Raw genomic sequence first — 22,615 nt, 5'->3', positions numbered from 1 at the left:
GAGACACATCTTTTGTAAGCTAGGGCAAGGATAAGTCTGATGAGATTCAACTTAGCTAAGGGAGCAAAGCCTTCATGATAATTGATACCATGCATCTGAATGGACCCCTTGGCAATTAATCTAGTTTTGTATCTATCCATGGATCCATCTGATTTGGACTTTAGACTATAGATCTATTTGGGCCTCACTGCTTTTCTTACATTTGGAATCATAGTAACCCTCCAAGTATCATTCTCTTTAGAGCTTTCATTTGCTCATCATGGTTTCAGTCCATTTTGGATGTGATGTTGACTCTTCTATACTTTTACGAATTGGATTCAATTTTGGATTGCCCATAAACATTCTGTATGGTTCAAAAACAACATGATGAGAAACAAAACGACAAAGAAAGTGGCAAGCACACAACTGATCCCCTCTTCTTAGAGTAATTGGAAGGTTATCAGCAAGAGCTTCACTGGAATCACGTATGCTTTTGGAAATAGGATTAGTTGGCTCCTAAGTAGGTACACCTTTAGGTGTGTAGCAAGGAGGTCAGCCATGATTGTTCATTTTCTCCTCAAGCATATGTACTTATGTCTTTGGGAGATTGATCTTCCAATTTTTCTGATTCTTCTTCTAACACATGTAGGACAGTCAAGTGAAGTAACAAAATTCATCTCATACGCCACAAAGTTTAACATAGTATTTACTTATGTTTTATATCATATGATCAGGGATCCTAGAATGCTTCAACAATCCTTTTTCTCCAGAATGAAGTTAAAAAAAATTACAGCAATGGAGAGAAGATATTTGCTAACCCAATTAAGTGCATTAAACATCCAGCAAGGTGAACATGGTAAGCAGCACTTCCATAGTGTACCAAGAAACAAATGAAGTTGAAGTGTCATTTCAACTAATGAAGAAACCATCTGATTAATCTACACTGAGTGTTATAATTTAAATGTCATTTTCTATCAAGTCCACTCCAGAAATTGCTAACTAAGCAATGGCTCATGCCCCAGAGCATCTCCAAAGGAAAGGAGAAACAACTAGACAAACATTTTTAAGACACAAAATCAGAGTGCCCCATCTCCATGTAGGAGCAATAAAATTTCCCAAGAAGATTTTCATTACTTACAAGTCTACAACATTCTCCAAAGTGCAAAATATTTCATAAAGTCTGAAGAAGGAAATTTCACGTCTTTTTTTAGCACATTGCACTTCCCCAGACAGAAATGAACCACCAACTATCATCTTCAAAGGGTGCATGACAAGGAAGATGTTCTTATATTTTTTGTAGACCAAGCTCTCCCCTATAATTTGCTAGCTAAAACTCACATAGATACATATTTTAGGAAGACCATCAACAGGTAAATATTAGTCTTTTTTGAGAAGGAAATGTTTTTTTTTTTTTGAGAAATCACAAGTAGCTATTCTTCTTAATGCCATCTCTCAACCATCTTAAATGCATCAGCATAGACAATTTCTCAAAATCTCACTGACCCTTGGTACTGGCCACTGACACAAACACTAAAATAATAGCATTATGTTGAGCTAGGAGGACAGTGTACAATATCAAAAATGAAAAATTGCAACTCTCACCTTAGCTGTATTTTTACATTTTGCAAAATAAGTTAAATAGCAAGCAGGCATGCCACATGTGCACACAGACATACACACAAACGAAAAAATAAACAAAAAGGATGTTTCTGCAACACATGCTTATGAAGCTTTAATAAGCAATATACACAAGAAAGTATTAAGCAAATTACCTCCATTAAATGGCTAAATGCAGTATCCTTTAGCAAACCCAAGATTTCACGCACTTTTGCAGCTTCCAAATATTCACCTGGTTTAGATGTGCTAGACTTATGGCAGCCAAGGAGGATAGGGATTACATGGAACAACTCCTGATCATCTCCTGCTAGTAACTTTAGTATTGTCTACAAGAAAATGATGCAATTACTAACAATCCCATGTAGTATTCAAATGAGATAGCATTTGTCAAATAGGAAGAAACTTGGATGAAACTGCAAGAATATTCTAATAAAAAATAGAGCAGAATTTTAATTTTTTCCATGCTAGAATGGTCCTTTTGCCCTTTCTTGGTCTGCATCATTAACTGGGTTTCTGTATTTAAATTCCTTTTCCGAAAAGTTTTTTTGTAAGTATTGTCAACACATGGTTTGGAATTTCTGAAAATTTCCAGCCAACACTTGTATTATTTATAATGTGGTGTAATGTTATATTACCCTGGCATTCCTGTGTTTCTCTCCACACATATAGCTTGGAGTGTGCTGCATATATTCACAGCTTGTAGTAAAAAATTAACAGCTTGTGAACCTTTGTTACCTCACAAATTTCAAAATTGCATGGCAATCCCTTGCATTAATTGATATACTTGTAAAAATTATGTTTACAAGAAAAGTACTACCATGTCTATGTTAAAATGTACCCATCAATTGTTGTAATTAGATATATTTTATATATATAAAAGATGATACATATACATATATGGTATATATGTATATGTATCCTCCTATTTATATATATAAAATATATATTTTCCTTTTGTTTAGCCGTAGGGGTATTTTAGTCTTTTCCTCTGTTTTACGCACATTCACTTTATGGATGTGATTGTAATTTATTTTATTTTTCTTTTTCTTTTTTCTCAAGTACCAAAAGGTACCTTGGGGGGCCCACTCAAATAGACGTTGGGCCCCTTCCAACGGTCACATTTGTGACCGTTGGAGGGGCTCCAACGTCTATGAGTGGAGCCCCTCCAAGGCTCCTTTTTGTTGTTATAAATAGGGGCTTTCCCCTTTGTATTTCTTACTTCTTGAGGGAGCTTATGCTCCATTGTAATGGGGTTTTTACCCCTTGTCCATTGTTTCTTCAATGATATGCAACTTATGACTTTATGTCATATTTTTCCCTTGTTATGGGTTTTATGGGTTAGCACATTATGTGCTTGTGTTGTTTCCCTTTAATGGGTATATTTGCACTTCACGTGCATAAATATGGGTTCATTATTGAACCCAATGTATTCCAACTCACTTTCTAACATGGTATCAGAGCAAGGTTGAGATCGAGTTGCTCTTTGGTGCATCGGGAAGCGTGGTATTCAAGAATTTGTTAAAGAAAAATGGTGAAGTGTTCGTTTCTCTCTATTGTCTTTCTTATAGTTATTCGGTATGCATTTTATTTCTTTGAGTATTGTATGAAGAATGTAATATGTCCTTTTCTTTATGTGTGCTTTTTGTCATTATGTCTTTTTTGAGTTACTTGCTACTCCATTGAATCGTTTTCGTATGTTTTTCTTTGAAAAACTTTAAATGATAACTTGTTTGGCGAAAAATTAGATATATGATTGCTCAAAACTTGCTTTAATGGGTCGGTAAAAATTTATGACCGTTGGAACTTTGAATTTACATTTTAAACCTAATCTTGTTTATGAAAATACCTTTATATGAATGTTTAGTCTTTAAAGAAAGGTATGTTAAGATTAAAATGCTTGTGAAATATAGTTTTTTGAAAAATGTTTGGCATATATGAAAAATTCCATATTATGTGTCCGTTTTATATGAGCAACATTTAATTAAGAAAGTTTTTTTTTATAATACCGGTTGAATTAAGTTTTAAAATGATCTTATGGAATATGATGATTTTCTTTTCATCTTTACACTCTTAAGGATGTTTTCAACATTTAGAGAGTTCTCTCTCTTTTCAATAAGAGACATTTATAATTTTATGTTGTGATTGTCTCTTGTGGGTTTTGGTGTTTGCCCTTTTGTTTGCTCATTAGTGAATGTTGTAAGTGCTTAATGCACTCTATTGCTTTTCCGCATATTTCATTACAAAAGTTATGGTCTTCACTAATGTCTAGTGTGTACTTATTTCATTAGGAATAGGTAATAATCTATTAAGTCATGTTTTTTTTTTATAAAACTTAAGAGTGTTAAATTTTTCCTCAATAAATGTTTAATTTTTATTTAAGCCATAGTACAATCTTATTTATCATAAGGTTTTGTTAATGAATCTATTTTGTTGGGATTTCTCCCACTTTAATGGAGTTTTCTCCTTCTTGGGAGTTGTATATGTTTTTTTGTTCAAACTCTCCTTAAGGGGCCTTTCGGTCCTTATGATCTTCTTGTGAGTATATACTCTTTTATGAAGATTTCATGATTGTTTATCATTTTTAAGTTGCAATAGTAGATTTCATAAGTTTTTTCGAACTTCACCATCTTTATGAATGCCTATATTGGCCTAAGTTTGTTATTTTTGAACTTCACCAACTTCACCGTTTAATTGCACCTTATGTCTTTCATAGTTAAGGCTTGTTTGTTCCAAATCGGTTCATACACATGATGTTGCTTAATATTTCATATTATGTTGCATAGTAAGCCTTTTTTGGTGTACAAGACTTCTTTTGAAGATTAAGCATAATTCGTGTTTATGCAAAATTGTTTTGATGGATTATATTGGACCTTTGATTCAATTTGTTAATCGGTCCTCTTTGTAAAAACTTTTATTTAGAAAATGATTCCTTATGTGTTTATTGCCCTTTTGTGGCATTTATGTTTGTCCATCACATGTTATTTAATGCATCATTTATTTGGCCTTAGTATTTTTATATTAGAGATGTTTGACGAGGTGAGTTATGGGCACCTCGTGTTGTATCATTTTTAGATTGTCCACCTTCCATATTATAGATGGTTGTTGAGGTGAGTTATGGGCACCTTGGGACTCTAAAATGATTTGTTATTTGATCTCTAATTATGAGCATGTCACTCATTTTTTCTCTTGTGCCATTGATATTATGGATGCTTTTATGTGATGGACATATGGTATTTGAAACCTTAAATGTTTTAAGGTACATTTAAAATCAAGATGTTTTGGGATTATAGCCCAACCTTTTATTTTATGAATCTTATGAGTGCATTTGCACATTTGTGATTCCGTATGTTGTGCTCGTTGTGCACGTGTTCTTGTGTTTTTTCACAAGTATTCTTGGTATGTGTATGTTCACACATTTGTTCTCAAGAATTTTATTTTATCGATTATAGTATCTTGTTGAAGATATTTTTTACATGCATGTTATTGTTATGAGAATTCATTGTTTTATTCGAGGTTTATTTTCATTACAAGTTTATTGCCTCAAAAGTCTTTTCCTTTTATGCCCATTATCTAAGTGTCATCATATTTAAACAAGAATTTTATTACACCTTCGTGTGTTTTTAGCCCTTTGTTGGCTTTTGCTCTCTTGGTCTAGTAGCTGAACACACTTTTCTTGAGTGTTTTTATATGTAGACAAGGCACGTTGATTCACACTATGGTGTGTGATTTTGAGCCTATGTTGGCGTTTGTGTCCTTGTTCTAGTCGCTTAAGATGTATGCCCATGGTTGGCTTATTTCACTCATTTCAAGTGCTATCATATGTAGACAAGAGATGTATTATGTTTTAGCCCATGGTTGGCTTATTACTCTTGTTCTAGTAGTTGAACATACTTGGTTTTAAGTGTATTTTTTACGTAGACAAGAGATACTTTTTAGTCCATGTTGGCATGTATTCTCTTGTTCTTGTCGTAGATGCACTTATTTCAAGTATTATTATATGTAGACAAGAGGTTCTTTTACACACCTTTGTGTGTGTCTTTGGCCTTTAATGGCTTTATATTCTTGATCTAGTAGCTTATACACTTGATTTATGGGTTTTGGAAGACTAATGAGGAAGATGTTTGTAATGGATAAACTTTTGTTGAAATTTGCAAAATTTCATTCATGACTTGTGTTTTTCAAGCAAATCATATTTTTGATATGCATATCAAGTTGATTTCTTAGCATTTAATCCATATATTAAGTGCTTATGGTTTTTGCCACCCTTATATGCAAAAATGTGTATTAAGTATGTCTTTTATAAATGATTTTAAAACCTTGTGAACTCTTGGGTTTATTCTGCCTAAAGTATGCTTGGAAACTTTGGTTCTCTTGTTTGGCACTTCATTACATGTTTGAAGCATGTTTATTAAAGAGTTCTTTGAGTATTAATTCATTTCATGATAAGTATATGCATATGCTCTTTATGGCCTTTTTGGGCCCTCATTCAATAATGTTTATGTATATCATGCCTCTTCGTAGGCTTATTGTGGTGTCCCTTAGTGGACCATTTTGTTATTCCCCATTATGGGGTTATATTTGTCCAATGGTGGACCTTATGAATGCATTATGCATTCTTGCAATTTTTGCATAATTTGCTTCCGCTCATTTTGTTTTAACATAATGTATGCTTTAGAAACTTTGGTTTTCTAAATTTTTCGTTTCATACTAAAGTAACTATCATATTATGCATAAATTTTGCACCTTGTTAGGAATGTTCCTTTTTGAGTAAAGTGCAAAGATATTGTTTACTTGTTCTTTGTTGTTTTCTTTTCTCAGAATCTTGGAGATAGGACAAAGGGAAGTACCCTGGATGGTTCGGGAAATGGGTTTATCATTTGAAGACAATTGGAGGAAGGCTATTTCAAGTTTCATTGCATCCTTGCCGAAGCCTCTTGGAGTCGCTGAAGCATCGTGGAGTTTTGCCTTTTTTTTTCAATCTTTTTGTTTCCCTGCAAAGCTTGAGGGGGGTGTTAAAATGTACCAATCAATTGTTGTAATTAGATATATTTTATATATATAAAAGATGATACATATACATATATGGTATATATGTATGTGTATCCTCCTATTTATATATATAAAATATATATTTTCCTTTTGTTTAGTCGTAGGGGTATTTTAGTCTTTTCCTCTGTTTTACGCACATTCACTTTATGGATGTGATTGTAATTTATTTTATTTTTCTTTTTCTTTTTTCTCAAGTACCAAAAGGTACCTTGGGGGGCCCACTCAAATAGACGTTGGGCCCCTTCCAACGGTCACATTTGTGACCGTTGGAGGGGCTCCAACGTCTATGAGTGGAGCCCCTCCAAGGCTCCTTTTTGTTGTTATAAATAGGGGCTTTCCCCTTTGTATTTCTTACTTCTTGAGGGAGCTTATGCTCCATTGTAATGGGGTTTTTACCCCTTGTCCATTGTTTCTTCAATGATATGCAACTTATGACTTTATGTCATATTTTTCCCTTGTTATGGGTTTTATGGGTTAGCACATTATGTGCTTGTGTTGTTTCCCTTTAATGGGTATATTTGCACTTCACGTGCATAAATATGGGTTCATTATTGAACCCAATGTATTCCAACTCACTTTCTAACAGTCTATAATGTACTTTTCAGGACAACCAAACACTTTCGGAAAGATGATTGAACTTTTGTAAACTTATAAAACAACCATTGCTGGTTCCAAGTTCCAACCAAGTCCAGGCACCAAGATAGTATTCGAGAATTTACTAAAGACAGTACAGTTAAAAAAAAGAAAAATAAATAAAATCAAGAAAGAAAAACAGCAAAAATGTGCTCATATAAGTGAGTAATAGAAGAAGAAAGAAACCTAGTATATATGTCTATGTCAAAGTAAGTATGAATGGAGAAACACAATAAAGCCCCCAAAATGCTGGCATTTCAGACAAAGTTATGCTTTGCAAGACCTTCATACATAGTAAATCACAGAGTACAAGCTTAAGCAATAACACAAATATGATCCCTTTTTTCTCCTTGTTTGTAACATATTTCAATTGAAATAGCTTATGATATCAAGATTTTGTAAGCATACCTGGAGGACAAGAGTACCATAACTACTAACTTGCAAAGTTGCAATGTCATCTCTGGCATATCCCAAGATGCCCCTTATTAAACATTTGAACTCCTCAGGAAATCCTTGATGACCTTGGACCAGGCAGTTCCCAGCTGACTGACCTGACCTCCCACTCAAACGTTCTGCTAAAATGGTGGCTGACTTTGTCACATGGAAACTTTCTGAAGAATCCAGATGTATTCCCTTACAGAGACAGAGGAGACTCCGGAAGACATGTGATCCATAACAGCTAAGAATTACATTGCCAGAAGTTACAGCCAGCTCCTGAAGAAAAAACAACAAAACTAACACGTTACACTTATATACCACCAGTTTTTTTACCAGTAGAATAATGTTGCATACAGCACAACCAGTGAAAAATCACACACCTGGCAGATCTTAGTCAATGTGTATTCAATAGCAGAATAATTATCTTCGTTATGAAGAAAACTAGACAAAGATTTCAGAGCAGTTTCAGCAACATGTGATCCTGCCTGGTCCATGGCGATGGCTGGAAACTGTTTGGCACAACTTTGAAGGAAACTACACAATTCATCTATGTTGCAGTTTTCAAGGAGTGTTTCCATTACTCGGCTAAGAATCTTGTCAGATGCAAGCTGTAATTCCTTTCCCCTTGTCTCTTCAAGGGCATTACTGCATACAACAGTTCTTTCTTCAAGATCCATTTCACTCCCTTCAAGAAGAGAGGCAATCTCAGAGAAGTATTTTGCAGCCTCAGGATCAACCATTTTCCTACATCAATTTTTGGTAAGCACAAAGTGGATCAGTCACACTGAAATTAAACAAATGCAGCCAAGTAAAAACAATTGCATCTTCTCATAAACCAATGGTTGGACCCGAATTGGTTTTATGCAACTCAACCACAGATATAAAGGATCTTGAGGGAGGTATGCTTTGTTTAGCCGTAAGAATAAAAGGCTCTAGAATAAACATAGAAAAAACACTTGTATACAGAAAAGGACACAATTTGCATCTATAAACAGGAGAAATATGTTGCAGCCTTCCTCTCTCAACCTATTGGTAGGTGAACCAGCTGCTCAACCCAACTGTGAATACAGCAAGGGAGCAGGCTAACACAACCTATTGGTCAATCTTTAGCACCCGATGCACCAAGAGAATCACTTGCGATCTCGACACAAAGGTGGCTGACATGAGAGAGTGAGGAAAAAGATGGTGTACAAGGGGAAAAAACAAGAGGGAACGAGAGAGGGTGCTTGGAGGGAACCCTGGCCTCCTTGGCATCAAAAGCAGTCTTCCTTAGTTTAGAACTCATCACTACATCACTAAACAGTGATGCCCTAGATTGATCCTGTCTAGTTGGGCCCTGATCCAACCCACAAGACCAAACCCATGCTCAGCTTCAAAGATTATACCTAGACCCAATTATAAAGGAAAACGAAAACCGACCCATACACCAATAAAACTCAAATAAAAAGTGAGACTTAAGAACTCAGTTCCTCCTAACACAATATTGGAAACTATTAGTTATTACTCCCTCCTTTAAGATCATGGCCATCCAACAAAAGTTTCTCAGGTAAGAATCTGAATCATAAAAGATTGATCACTACAATTCTGTAAACAAGTGCAAATATGTAATGGAGTAACTATGAATTATGCTTTCACAAAAAGAAAAAACAAAACAAAAATTCTTGAAATCTTCAGTTAGATTTCGCTTGTTCTCAATAAGTTTCTTACGGCAGTTTCTTTATAAAGAAAGGGAAAATATAAAAAGAAGAGGAAGAATGAGGAATTTACCCTCACACTGTTATCCTTTTCTGTAAAACAGGAAAAATGTAACCCGCATAAGAGAGAGAGATGTTACTCTTACTTGCAATTCACATTTCCCTGGTTTTTAAATACTAAAATCCAATCTTGTTCTGTGCTTCTAGTTCCAATTTTCAAATCTACATTATTTTGCTATCACAATCTGAATCCACATTTATCCCAAATCCTTCCAAGATCAAGCAACCTGCTTCAGTCTTGTATATCATGCTCAATTGCAATCTTTTAGAATCCTCCACCAAATATGTTTCAATCATAGCAATATGTTCCCTCCACACACACGGCCGGATCATTAAAATGCCATCTTACGATCTCCTAGAGACATTTCCCATGCATGAACAATACTATTTTTCAATCTCGATCGTGCATTATTGCGTCGAACTTTATTTTCAATTTTCTTATACAACAATCTAATCTTCTTCATTATCCAAATTCAGGAATCTGTAACATTTCACTTGACTCCTTCAGTCACAACTCATGACTTGTGCAGGACAACCCAAAAACTCAGATGGGCCATGAATCTTTTACTTTAAGGACTGACAAAAAATATAAATAAGAGACAAAACAAAAGCGGAACTAATTTTTAGCTTGAACATTCCAATTGTAACACCCCAAAATTTCAAACTTGTGAACCTTTCAGAAAACAAGCAAGAGATTAGAAAAAATCTCTTTCCTTTCAGAGTCCATGTAATCAGCGGAAGATGATTCTTTTGTTGAATTCAGAAAGGCAAGCTGACAACTTTGGGCACGTTAGCCTAAAGGACCAAAACTCACTTCACATGTTACTTGCAAAACACTTGAAAAGACCACTTTTATTGAAATAAGTTCTCAAAATTACAATATTTGGACATCCCAAGGAAAATCCGTGACAAAACCAAAAAACATCCAGGACGCGAGCTAAAGCAGGAAAAAGAAATCTTGAAGTCATCTCGCAATCATGTCATCGCCTGTGATGCACCTAATCAACACTTGTACCCATAAAATAGGCTAGTTTTGCGAAAAACTAGTAGGTGCACAAGAGAGACTACAGAAAACTGAATTAAGTACATTTAATTCAGTATGCTAAGCAGTTTAAAGTAGATAACAATTTAAACAGATAAGCAGTTAAACAGATAAGCAATACAACTGTCAAAACGCAGCATAACAATTCATTTGATCGTAAGCTGTGAACTACCCAACAATTAGCAAGTCTTATGACCCATCAACCAGTGTGAACAGACTTACGTTTCGATATTACTTGCCTACGGGTACGCGCAGCCACGAATTGTAGAAACAACTGAGACTAGTTTGAACGACTGTTATTCTATGTATTTTCAATAACCCGAATAGCTAGTTGAGTCCGCTCCTAAGGGGACGGCTTTCAGCCGAGAAAGGATTCCCCAAAAGCAGTCAGTTACTTGGCAACGGATGCATCCAACTTCTGCAGAAGTTCATGTGATCTACCACCTAAGATAATGTTTGGTAGTCCCCTTTCTCCTAACTCCAATGACTGGGGAGGCCAGATCTTTGCCCGTGAGGTGGTTGTTAACAATCTGTTCATTGAAGTTTTTGTACCGATCCATCCTCTCCCTTGACAGAAACAAAAGGCGAATGAGTGTGTTAGGCGTTGCTTAACTAACGATTCATTCTACATGCTCTGGTCTTTCAACCGCTCGAGCATCTTGCTTGTGAAGGCGATCAATCACCATTTTATGTGATTACAACATTGTGCATTTAGCATTGATCGAGGTCGCTCGACCGTCGCATCCGATCATCGCAGTACTAGCGTACAGTGCACGACTACAAGTACTCTAGGATGAAAGGGATATAATTCCTCAATATGAGCCTCAACAGAAATGTTTCGCAAACATCTAATGTTTCTCAAACTTTACTTTTGACATTCTTTATCTTTTGAAACAGTCATCAGCTTGTGCCAACATTTGGCATGCGAGTTTCCAGAATCTCATCCGCTATCGTAGTATCTACATGCCTTGCATAACTCGATACTGGCCTCAATAAACGGGATACGAGTTTCTCAACATAACCCCCGCTAAGAAGTTCGTTCAAGCCCCAATTCGGGGTAAACCGAGATATGTCGGATAGACAAACAAAATCAACCAATCACATCCTTCCAAATACTTCAATTTAGGCAGTCTTTGATGCTTTTGAGCAGCTCCCTAATTTATCAAGTCTACTTTTCAAGACTGCTCACTCGAAAAGCCAGGATTCTTGTTGGGGATCCCTCTCCTTAGTCGAGGATGTATCGTTAAGCCCCCGAGTCAACTCTTGTCGCAAGAGAAAGAGTGGTAAATGACTTTGCATCCTTTACGAGGATGCAATAAACAAAAACTTGAGCGTCATCTACAATGGCAAGACAGTAACGAAACATTTGCAAAAGCAGAAGCCTGGGCGCAAAGCGCAACGGCAAAGTAAAGACTGAAAACAGGAGTGCAAACGCAAAGCCTGAGCGCAAAGCCCGACAGTAAAAAAAGACATGAGAGAAAGTAAAGGACAAAGATCGCGAAATCACATCCTTGAGTTAACTGCATACTCGTATATATATATATATATATATATATATATATATATATATATATATATATATCCTTTTTAATTAATTGAACTTAATTCAATTGTCCAAATCCTCCGTGCAATCTTCCCCTACCTCATGAAGTTGCGAGCTTGATGGTGTTTGCGGGCATAAGAGATTGACGGCTTAAGCCACGGGGGCGCGAGCGGGATCCATCGTACGAGCCGAGCTGCAAAAGCGACATCCTTAGCAAGCTAACACCAAAATAGAAGGCCAAGGGCACTGCCATTGTTCTGACCCGAAGGAAGCATAGGCAGGGGCTTACGAAGGCAACGAGAGAGGTAGGGGATCCGCTCCTGCCTGCCTAAAACTGGCGAAGGCAACGAGAGAGGGTGCAGAGAGAGGGCTCAGTCCCTCCCCTAACAACGAGGGTGCAGTGAGGGGGGCTCGACCCCTCCCCTGACCAATAGAGGGAGGTATCGGCCCCTTCCCAGCGAAACACGGAAGCAGGCAAGGGTTCGACCCCTCCCCTTGTGTAAAAGACAAGCAGGGAGGGGTTCGACCCCTCCCCCTGTGTAAAAGGGACGGAGGAAGGGGCTCGACCCCTCCTCCTGCGTACTACTAAGGCAGGGAGGGTCCCCTCCCGCGCGTAGCTCGAAGGCAAGGAGGGCTCGAGCCCTCTCCTGCGACAAACAGAGGCAGGGAGGGTCCAACCCTCCCCTGCGCATCAAAACAGGAAAGCAATGAGGGGTTCGACCCTCCCTGGTGAAAGAAAAGGCAGGCAGAGGCCCCAAACCCCCAGACGGAACCTTTCTCACATGCGACAGGGGTTTTACCCCTGCCGACCTGTCGGCAAAGTGGCAGGGGCTAAAGCCCCTGCCGTAAAAGACCGACTGGCCCTGTTGGTCGACGGAAGGAAGAAGAAAAGGGGAAGAGGAGGCGGCAGAGGGGTGCGCACCTGGGCTACCGACCTTGGGTTTCCGGAAGGGTCCGAAGGGAGCTCGGGTCGGGGTCGCCTGTGCCGATCCCGTCAACAGGAGAAGCCAGGAGAGGTGAGGGGAGGTCACCTGAGGGCTGCCGGACGGGAGGTCGCCGGCGCGAGGTGAGAGGGGAGAGGGAGTCGAGGTACCGAGAGAAACGAGAGAGCAACGGAGGGGGAGAGGGTTTCGTACCGGAAACCCCTCCCCTCCTCGTTTCATTTTATAAGCACGAAGGCGGGTGGCCTCGGGTCGGGTCCGGATCCAACACGAATCAAAATTTTTGACGTGTTTTACACCAATTGACCACCACAGTTTGTCAGCAGCATAAAGTTCCTATTCTGGTTATGTTGATAATATTGTCGTTACAAGAAATTCAAAAGATCGGGGGTGAAATTAACAATCTCTTTACTAGAGGTTTTGAAATAAACATTGTCGGGCCATAGTCAATGCAACTACAGTATATTTTATAGAAAATAAGTAAACAGTGCAAAGCATCTCGCTTGCTTGCACCTTTTCTTCAGTAGCAAAGCCAGACATCGATTTTGAAAGGGTTGGTTCATTCATGTTGCATCTATAATTCACCTCAAATACAGAACCATGTTTAAGTTAAGCTCAGAGCTCAACCATTTTATATCGGTAAACAGAACCATGTTTAATTTAAGCTCAGACACCATCCATTTTACATCAATCAAATGTTAATTAAATATACGCGAAGAAGGGAACTAGCTTCAGTTTCCAACTTATTAAATTTGAGATCTTCATTGCCCAGAAGTAAATGTGGTCATATTTGATGCAAAATGTAGTAATTAACACCTGAATTATGAAGAACCCTTCAAATAATCTCATTTTGTGCCGCTGCAAAAGTAGCATATTACAGCTACAAGGCATCAACAACGATCTCAAAGCTACTACCACATCTCCCGGTAAAGAAATCACAAAGTATATACCAAATTGCATCAATTGAGTCGCACTGACGATGTGACGAAATTGGCACAACATAAAAAGGTCCAGCGTACTAAGATCAACAATCATATCAAAGCAAGAGAAGGCTAACACATTGAAGCTCAAAATTAGCCAAACTAAGAGAAATCAGAATTATCAATACACCTGCTAAACACATTTGAAGCGTAAGAGAATGACTTTTTCAATACCAAGTTCACATATTGTAGCAGCCACTCAGTTAACAACGAAAGAAATACTGGCCAGTAACCAAACTAACACCATACAAACTTCAACATGTCTCATTAGATTTCCCCTCTTTCTTTCCTTTCTAGAATCAAAGAATGCTAAAAAGTCATGGAAAAAAGCTTCAAAGATGAGGAGCAGAACGGGTGAACGGTGTCGTTTCCAAACGCCAAAATTCACAGTTTTCTCTCATCAAACAATTGAATCACCATCCCATTCAGCGCATCTTTTCTACGAGGACCCAAAATTACCAAAATGCTTAACATTAAGAGAACTCGACATGCAACAACGGGAATCAAATTGGGCATTATGAATACGAACGTTTGAACTCAATAGAACGACAAAAAGTGGACTCACAGCAAAAAAAAAAACAGAAAATGACAGCCATCAAAAGGCCTAAACCTCTATAGCCTCGGCATGTCCAAATGATGTTCAAGAAAGAATCATTTTCGTAGGGACGAGAACAACCTGAGAGCAGTATCTCGAGAGGATGGTGCACTCGGAGTCGGCTGCGAAGAGTGGGTTTGGTGAGAGGACCCTCCCGATGAAGCTTTTCTGGTGGGTTGGTCCCCATCTGCGCGTTGTTTCCCATTCATGGGCTTCCTGTTTCTGCTGCTGCTGCCTCTCGTGCTCCCGTGCTTGGAGGGCACGTCGTCTTCGCTTGGAGCCTCCGAATGCATTCCCTTTCTCCGTCTGCTCTGCAAGACCTTCGACCCGTAACACGCCATCCTTGCACTTTTCTCTTTTTTCACCCCCAAAACTCAAACGAGTTGTTGGCACTGTGACCGTGTGTTGTTCATAGTTTTTTCACAGAGAGGTTCACAAAAGAGGCCTTAGAGAAGAAGAAGAAGAAGAAAAGTGAGGTAGAGAGAACGTCTTAGGGCTCGGGTTACAAATGGAATGAATCATACGAAGTTGAACCTTAGACCCGAATGCGAACGATGCATTTTGTTTTTCGGATATTGATTGTAGAATAGAATCTGAGTGGGGTGGGGACTTGGCTGCTAGATCTAGTTTCGATTCCCATGGGGGTCGCCCTTCTACGCAAGCCAACACTTAGCATAGGTGGCTGAGCCAGCGCGATCAGGTCTTAGTGCTGGGTGCGATTTCTTCTAGTTATGAATCCCAAAAAATAATAGAATCCGAGTCAGTTTTGTGGTCGGATTTGTGAGCATCAGACTTAATAATGGACACTCTCACCCCCATTTTCTGTGTTTTACTTAACAGTACAACTACAACCTGTGCCAGCAGTGGTTTCTGGGTTGTGTGATCTGGGTACTTTGTAAAATCCTCAGCCCGCCATCTGCTTAGGGAAGAAAAGTTGTAGGCCGGTGATCATGCCTACCGGTTTCCCTAAACCCAAAGGATCTCATTCTTTGATGTTCGGTCCTAGACATCCAGCGGATGCATATGGACGGCTGGGATCAGACGACATCCAGGTGAGAATGCAGACCAATCCTAGCCATCAGTTGGACGCCTAAGTTTGAGTGTTGGGTGGAACCCATATGCGAGGTGCAAATCACAGGAAAACAGAGATGCTACCAAGGAATGAGGGCAGCTTCAAAGTTGTCCTGTTTGAGAATTGAGACAGAAGAAGGTAATTCTTTTACTATACATTAAATAATAAAGGAAACCAGCACACCAGGTAAGCGTGTTATAATCAGCTGTTACTAAAAACTGTGGAGTTCAGTTGTTCAATTTTGAACACCACAATCATGCCTAGTGAAATACATCACGAAACTATTATCGGACACGCAAATTGCGTACTTGAGAGAGAGAGAGAGAGAGAGAGAGAGATTTCAAATAAGCTATCAAAAATATATATCAAACTAAAACCCGGATACTTTTTGAGAGCGGATCCTACCAACGCTGGGTGAGATTGCTAATCTCACACAGCGTTTGACAGAATCCTCTCATATTTTTTTCAGGCTTTGAATTGCAGTATATCACTTTTGAATTTAAGAGTACGAGGTTCTAAAAAAAGAAAAAAGAAAACTAACCCCGTGTTTCTATCGCCTTATATAAATTGCTCGTTGCCATTTATGCTTATTTTAAAGAGCACGTTTTGGTGTTAGGATATTTTTTTTACTTTTTTGAATGATTTTTTTTATAAATTTCACCTTTTGTTTCAAAAGGAAAAGTTTACCTTTTTTTTTTCGGAAACACTTATTTTCTTCCATAATCCACACAACCATCACTATTACAACTACCACCATTACCACCACCTCCACCACCACTACCTTTACCATCACCACCATTACCATCACGGCCACCTATCATTATCATTACCACTACCACCACCACCACCACCACCTTTGTAATTTTCACCAGTATCACCACTTAGGGGTGTCAATGGGTTTGGTTTATCCAGACTCAGCTGGGACCAAACCCTATAGGGTCTGGGTACGGTGACAAATAATAAGACCCGATTAGGACTCCGGTCCGAACTCAAATGTCCGATTAATACATGAACCCAAGTATAGTTTGTAAAATTTTATACCAAACCCAGGCCCAACCTGAGTTCCGATTATGCCCTGCAAATTTTCAATGTAAAGATGATAAAAGATATTATTTTATCAAGTCTGGTTCATGTAATTTTTATCAGGTCCCAGTATGGTTTATCTTATAATAGACTCGATTATACTCGGGTCTAAACCTGATACTATACTCAAAAATCTAATCCAAGTCTGATTCCACCTAGGTTCTAACCAAACATGACCACATGATACCCCTACCACCACCATTGTTATCACCACAACCACTACTATTACCATTATGACCATCATCCCCACCATCACCATTGTCATCACCACTGCCACAACTATTACCATTACCACTAACATCATCATCATCACCATCACCACCATTAACATTGCCATCACCACCACCACTATCACCATTGCCATCGTCATCATCACACCCGCTCACTAATCTTCTTTTCTTCTTTATTGTAATTTAAATAATGATGATCCAAACATTCACCTTAATTAAAAGTAAAGGCAAGATTATTCCACTACAAGGAAAATGCGCATTGGCGACAGATGATATACGTTGTTAATCTGTCGTTGAACATCTTTGCGATAGATTTTGCAACGGACTAGCGACGTATATCATCCATCGCATAACCCTAGTTGCTAAATTGCGACAGAATTTATCTGTCGCCACTCCTTCACTATATTGCGACAGCTTAGCGGCGGATCATGTACGTCGCGAATTCATCGCTAAATAGAGACTGATTTGGTTATGCAACTGAATATAATCTGTCGTTATTTCATTGCTACTATTTATCAACGACTATTAGTGACGACTTGCATTCCGTCGCAAACCGACGACTGCTTCAAATTAGCGATGGAGTAGCGACGGACATTATTCGTCGCTAATCCGTCGCTAATTTCTAATAAAAAATTTAAAAAAAAAATTGAAATATTTTGAAACTCGAGAAAAAATTCTCATACAAATCATATATCTTGCTTATAAAAAAATAGTACACATAAAAAATACATACAAATTAAACACAAATGCTAAGTTAAGCAAACTTTAACAATCAAATACTGTCCTTGCGAAGTTATAATTGGTTACAAGTTTGTCAAACAAATTAAACAAAAAAATCTAATCCTCGCCAAGATTTTGGGCATCATCCTCTTCATTTTCTCGATTTGCCCCTCCCTCCATGCCTCCATCAGCTCCTCTACGTTGATCATCTCCATCATCCTACAAAAGAGAACCAAAATGTTAGTATTTATAATCAAAACATAATGAAATAAATTATTTGTAATACACCTAATATAATGCAACAAAGTAAATGGCTGAATGACACATAGACTAGTAATAAACTTAAGCACATTAGCAAAATTATAAAGAAAAATTTATAGTAGTTAATCATGCATACCTGACGGGCATCTGAGCTCATGTTGAATGCACATGAAGTTCTCCTGTTCTGAAAAAAGTTGCATAACTCATTATGGACAATGTTGGGGATGGCTTGATTTAAAAACTGTTGCATTTTTTCGTCAAGACACTGACAGACACCATCCTAAGACATAGCAGGGTCAATAGGACGTTGAGAGTTGATGCTGGCGGGAGAACTCTGTGAGCCCGGGCTACAGGAGGCAATGACTGGTGTGGTGTTCATGTTACTCCCAAACTCGATCACACGACCCTTTCACCTGTAGCAGTCACCCATGCTGCAGGATCAAAAGACGGATGCTGAGTGGAGTCATCGCCGTATCGCTATATCATTTGTTGCTTGTATGACTCCTACAAAGTAATAATTAAGGATTATAATATTTATGATAACATAATTCAAAGTAACTTGTATATTACAATGTTTATTAATACAATAAATACATATCGTTATCGCTCTCGCCTTCTCTGATACAAAATCTCTCATGCTCTTACATTTATGTGTTTCAACAAACACATCCTTGTAAGGCACAATGTCTCCTTTTTCTGCTTCCTGCAATTTGACATGATATAAAAAATCGATTAATAAGTATGCAGAAATACTTACAAATTTGACAATATATATATATATATATATATATATTGATGACTTATCATTTTCTTCTGGTGGCTCCCAAAAGTCTTAAATCCACTTGCGTGTAGCTGTGCATCGGGCATCACTGCTCGATTTTGTGCAGCTTTTGTTGAGCGATTTCAAAAATCATTGCTCGCCCACTTATCGCACATGCCCTCCCAATAATCTCTCCTGGCAGTAGCCGGCCCATGGCCCTTCCACTGCAGTGGATCATCTATCCCACCAGCTATTTTTTTGTTGCAGTCTTCATATTGTGCAGCATGTCAATAAATTGATTGGCAGCCATCTTCTACCATACTACCCTCGCGTCATTCTCCTCGTTTGCACTCATGAAGCGATGGGAGACCTACAAATACTTTCAGAACGTTAGCATACATAAATATAAAACACTGGTTGTTTTGATAAATGATTGCATACCATGAATGGGAAAATTAAGTTGTCCAACACCTCTCTCAGGTACTCTTTTCATTGCACTATCGGTCCTAGAAAATAATGCAGTAATGACTTCGTAATTCCTCGTATTACTTCTTGCTGTTCAAACCTCGCACTGCACATGAAAAGATACACATTAACAATTAACCGTCAATATACATTTTTTATAAGTTAAATATTGAACAAGTGACAATGAAATACCTACGGTCGACCATCGATATACACTATTTGAATTACTTGTTGTGGGTCACACTGAGAAGACCATGCATCCGGCGTAGGTGGGTCATGTGTAGGCAAAACAGTACCTACAGAACAATGAGTTAGAAATTCACATAATGTGCATTTCAACTAATCAAATATATAATTATTTAAATGATATATCTATCGAAGGAGCCCGTAAAGATGAAGGTTCAAACTGGCTACCATTGGGTGCTCAACGAGTGTGTCCTCCCTGAACCATATTCTAATAAATAAAAATATACTGGCAATACATTTCAATATATTCAAATCAATACAATATATTTAAATACATTCAAAGCATTCTAATCATTCAGATCAAATTGAAAAAAACTTCATGCAAGGCATTCAAATATTGCAATACATTCAAATAATTCTAATGTATTACATGTACATTCAATTCATAACTCTATACCTATTGAACATACACAATTAATTCAAAAAATATCTTAGACATGTAATACATTCAAACATTATAATATATTTCAATATATTCAAATCAATACAATACATTCAAATCATTTAAATCATTCAGATCAAATTGAAAAAAACTTCATGCAAGACATTCAAAATTGCAATACATTTCAATATATTCAAATCAATATAATACATTTCAATACATTCAAATCATTCAGATCAAATTGAAAAAAACTTCATGCAAGACATTTAAACATTGCAATACATTTCAATATATTCAAATCAATACAATACATTTCAATACATTCAAATCATTCAAATCATTCAGATCAAATTGAAAAAAACTTCATGCAAGGCATTCAAACATTGCAATACATTTCAATATATTCAAATCAATATAATACATTTAAATCATTCTAATCATTTAGATCATTCAGATCAAATTGTATTACAAGTTGTATTTTACTAGCTCGTGAATGATTCATCATCACTTGTCTGACTTTCATACTCTTCTTCTTCTTCCTCCTCCTCCTCTTCGTCATCATCTTCTTCTTCTTTATTTAGCGTTCATCCACTTCATATATCATTTGGATCACATTCTTTCATGCATGTGCCATCAGACAATGGAGATATGCCATGCATACCATGTGCGACATCATGACCATAAGAGAAGTCATACATATCATCTGATTGATAGTATTCACCCTCTTCAGCAATCTTGTCTTCCTGTAACTGATCATACTCGGGGTATAGTTTAGACTTCACCTTACAAACTGTCCATCATTTATTTCTATCTGACTTCCTTGTGCTCGAATATGAAGTATAGTACACTTGTTGAGCTTGCGAGGCTAATATGAATGGTTTATATGTTCCAAACCTTGATTTATGATTCACCTCTACAATGCCTGAGACTTTGTCGACTTTTGTTGTTGTGGGATCAAACCATTGACACTTAAATAAAGTTAAGCTATTATTTGTGCCTAAGTAAGTCAACTCCATTATTTCTTCTATAACACCGTAGTAGTCATGTTCATTTTCACAATAGCTGCTACCCTTGATGCACACGACACTATTTATCGTTGACTTGTTGACACCATAGTCTTTTGTATGGAATCGATAACCATTTACGATATACCAATTGTAACATTGCACAACTTTAGATGGACCATTTTGTAAATCACATATTCCTTAATCTTTAACATCACCATGGCAGACCTACAAGCACAAACAAGGACTATGATCACGATAAATTAAGTATCTTATTGTTATATAAAGGGAAAGAATGTATACAATCGTCCTTACCAACTCTTTAAACCATGCCACAAATTTATTTTCACATTCTTTCTGTACTTCTGCATCAATGAGTTGTGGAAGTTTTCTTCGCAACTTCCGATCAAATTGTCTGCATTTAACATAAACTTATTTTACCGAACCATGTACACACGTATAGAACTTAATGTTACGTATTACGTATACTTACTCAATGTATGGATCGATTGCTGATCAATTAAAAAGGATATATATTTGTGTTGCATCTTACTCTCGATCTTCCAAGAGTCTTGATCGGCAACTGCCAAATGCATGTTCAAATGGTTGAAATATAGACAATTTGTCAGTTACAGATAATTGTTCTCTATCATCATTACGAGATGGGCATGTGTAACGTGTTAGAATGTGAGGTTCAAAGTACATAGATGAGAAATTTGAAATCTCTTCCAAGGTGTACGCCTCACAAATAGAGCCCTCTACTCTTGCTTTATTTTGAACTTTTTTTTTTAAGTTCAAACATGCATCTGTCAACAATATACATTTCGGATTACAATGAATTTCTCAATAGTATTGAAAAGAAAAATTTAAATAAACATATATCTTTCAAATGGGTACATCCACCGATATTGCACAGGTCCACCAACCCTAAGTTCATATGGCAAATGTATAACCACATGTTCCATAACATCAAAAAATGTTGGTAAAAATATCTTCTTTAGCTAACAAATAGTAGTTACAACAGATTTCTCGAGATTCTTTACCTCAGATACTATAACTTTTGTTCACAATGTTCTAAAAAATTTACTCAACTCAAATAATACCCACCATATAGGTTTGTCTAACATATCATGGAATGCTAGGGGTATCAACCATTGCATTATGATATGACAATTATGGCTCTCCAACCCATATAATTGTCCATCATCTATCTTCACAGCCCGAGAAATGTTAGAAACGTAGCCGTTTGGAAATCTCAACTGTCTCAACCATTGACATACCAGCTTTATTTGATCTGGATCAAACACATACCATACCGTTAGTTTTAGTACTTTGCCATTGTACTCTTTGAGTTTCAATTCTGGTCTTTTACATACCACTTTTAAATCAATATGTGCCTTCGGATTATCCTTCGTTTTCCTTTTCACGTTCATTATTGTATTAAACACATTATCGAACATATTTTTCTTCACATGCATGACATCCAAATTATATCGTATCAATAAGGTTGGCCAATATGGTAGTTTCCAAAATATAGATTTTTTTTATTCAATTGTGATCCTTCCCAAATTCAATAAAGAGCGTTGCCCTACAGGCATCTATAAGTCCACATGGGAAGTATTACAATCTTCTTAAAATCTCTATGCCAGACAACCTTGTTGATTAACCTTTCATTTCAGTTATGCATACTCGAAACACATTCTTTTATCGTCAGAATAGATGATCACTGGGTAGAAATCGATAGTGACAATCAAACCAACACAACTTCCTTTCATGCGTCAATCTAAACGATTTTGTATCCTCCGTGCAGTACGGACATGC

At 37.3% G+C, this 22,615-nt stretch overlaps 1 protein-coding gene across 1 annotated transcript in view; it reads right to left on the bottom strand.

Moving 5' to 3' along the window:
* Positions 1-15,056, bottom strand: part of LOC149827530 (pumilio homolog 23-like) — a 31,521-nt gene extending 16,465 nt beyond the window's left edge. Inside the window, exons 1-4 of the mRNA XM_090019443.1 lie at positions 14,653-15,056; positions 8,097-8,460; positions 7,687-7,992; positions 1,752-1,922 (exon numbers count right to left, since the gene is read on the bottom strand). Of these exons, the coding sequence (XP_089875569.1) occupies positions 1,752-1,922; positions 7,687-7,992; positions 8,097-8,460; positions 14,653-14,912 (1,101 nt within the window). The 5' untranslated portion in view covers positions 14,913-15,056. The remainder of the gene's footprint in view (positions 1-1,751; positions 1,923-7,686; positions 7,993-8,096; positions 8,461-14,652) is intronic.
* Between the last annotated feature and the right edge of the window lie 7,559 nt (positions 15,057-22,615).

Source organism: Nuphar pumila, chromosome 10 (genome assembly GCF_984573655.1).
Source record: "Nuphar pumila chromosome 10, dmNupPumi1.hap1.1, whole genome shotgun sequence".
Classification (NCBI taxonomy): domain Eukaryota; kingdom Viridiplantae; phylum Streptophyta; class Magnoliopsida; order Nymphaeales; family Nymphaeaceae; genus Nuphar; species Nuphar pumila.
The sequence above is the reverse complement of the archived record's forward strand: the minus strand, read 5'-3'. Positions and strand labels throughout refer to the sequence as shown.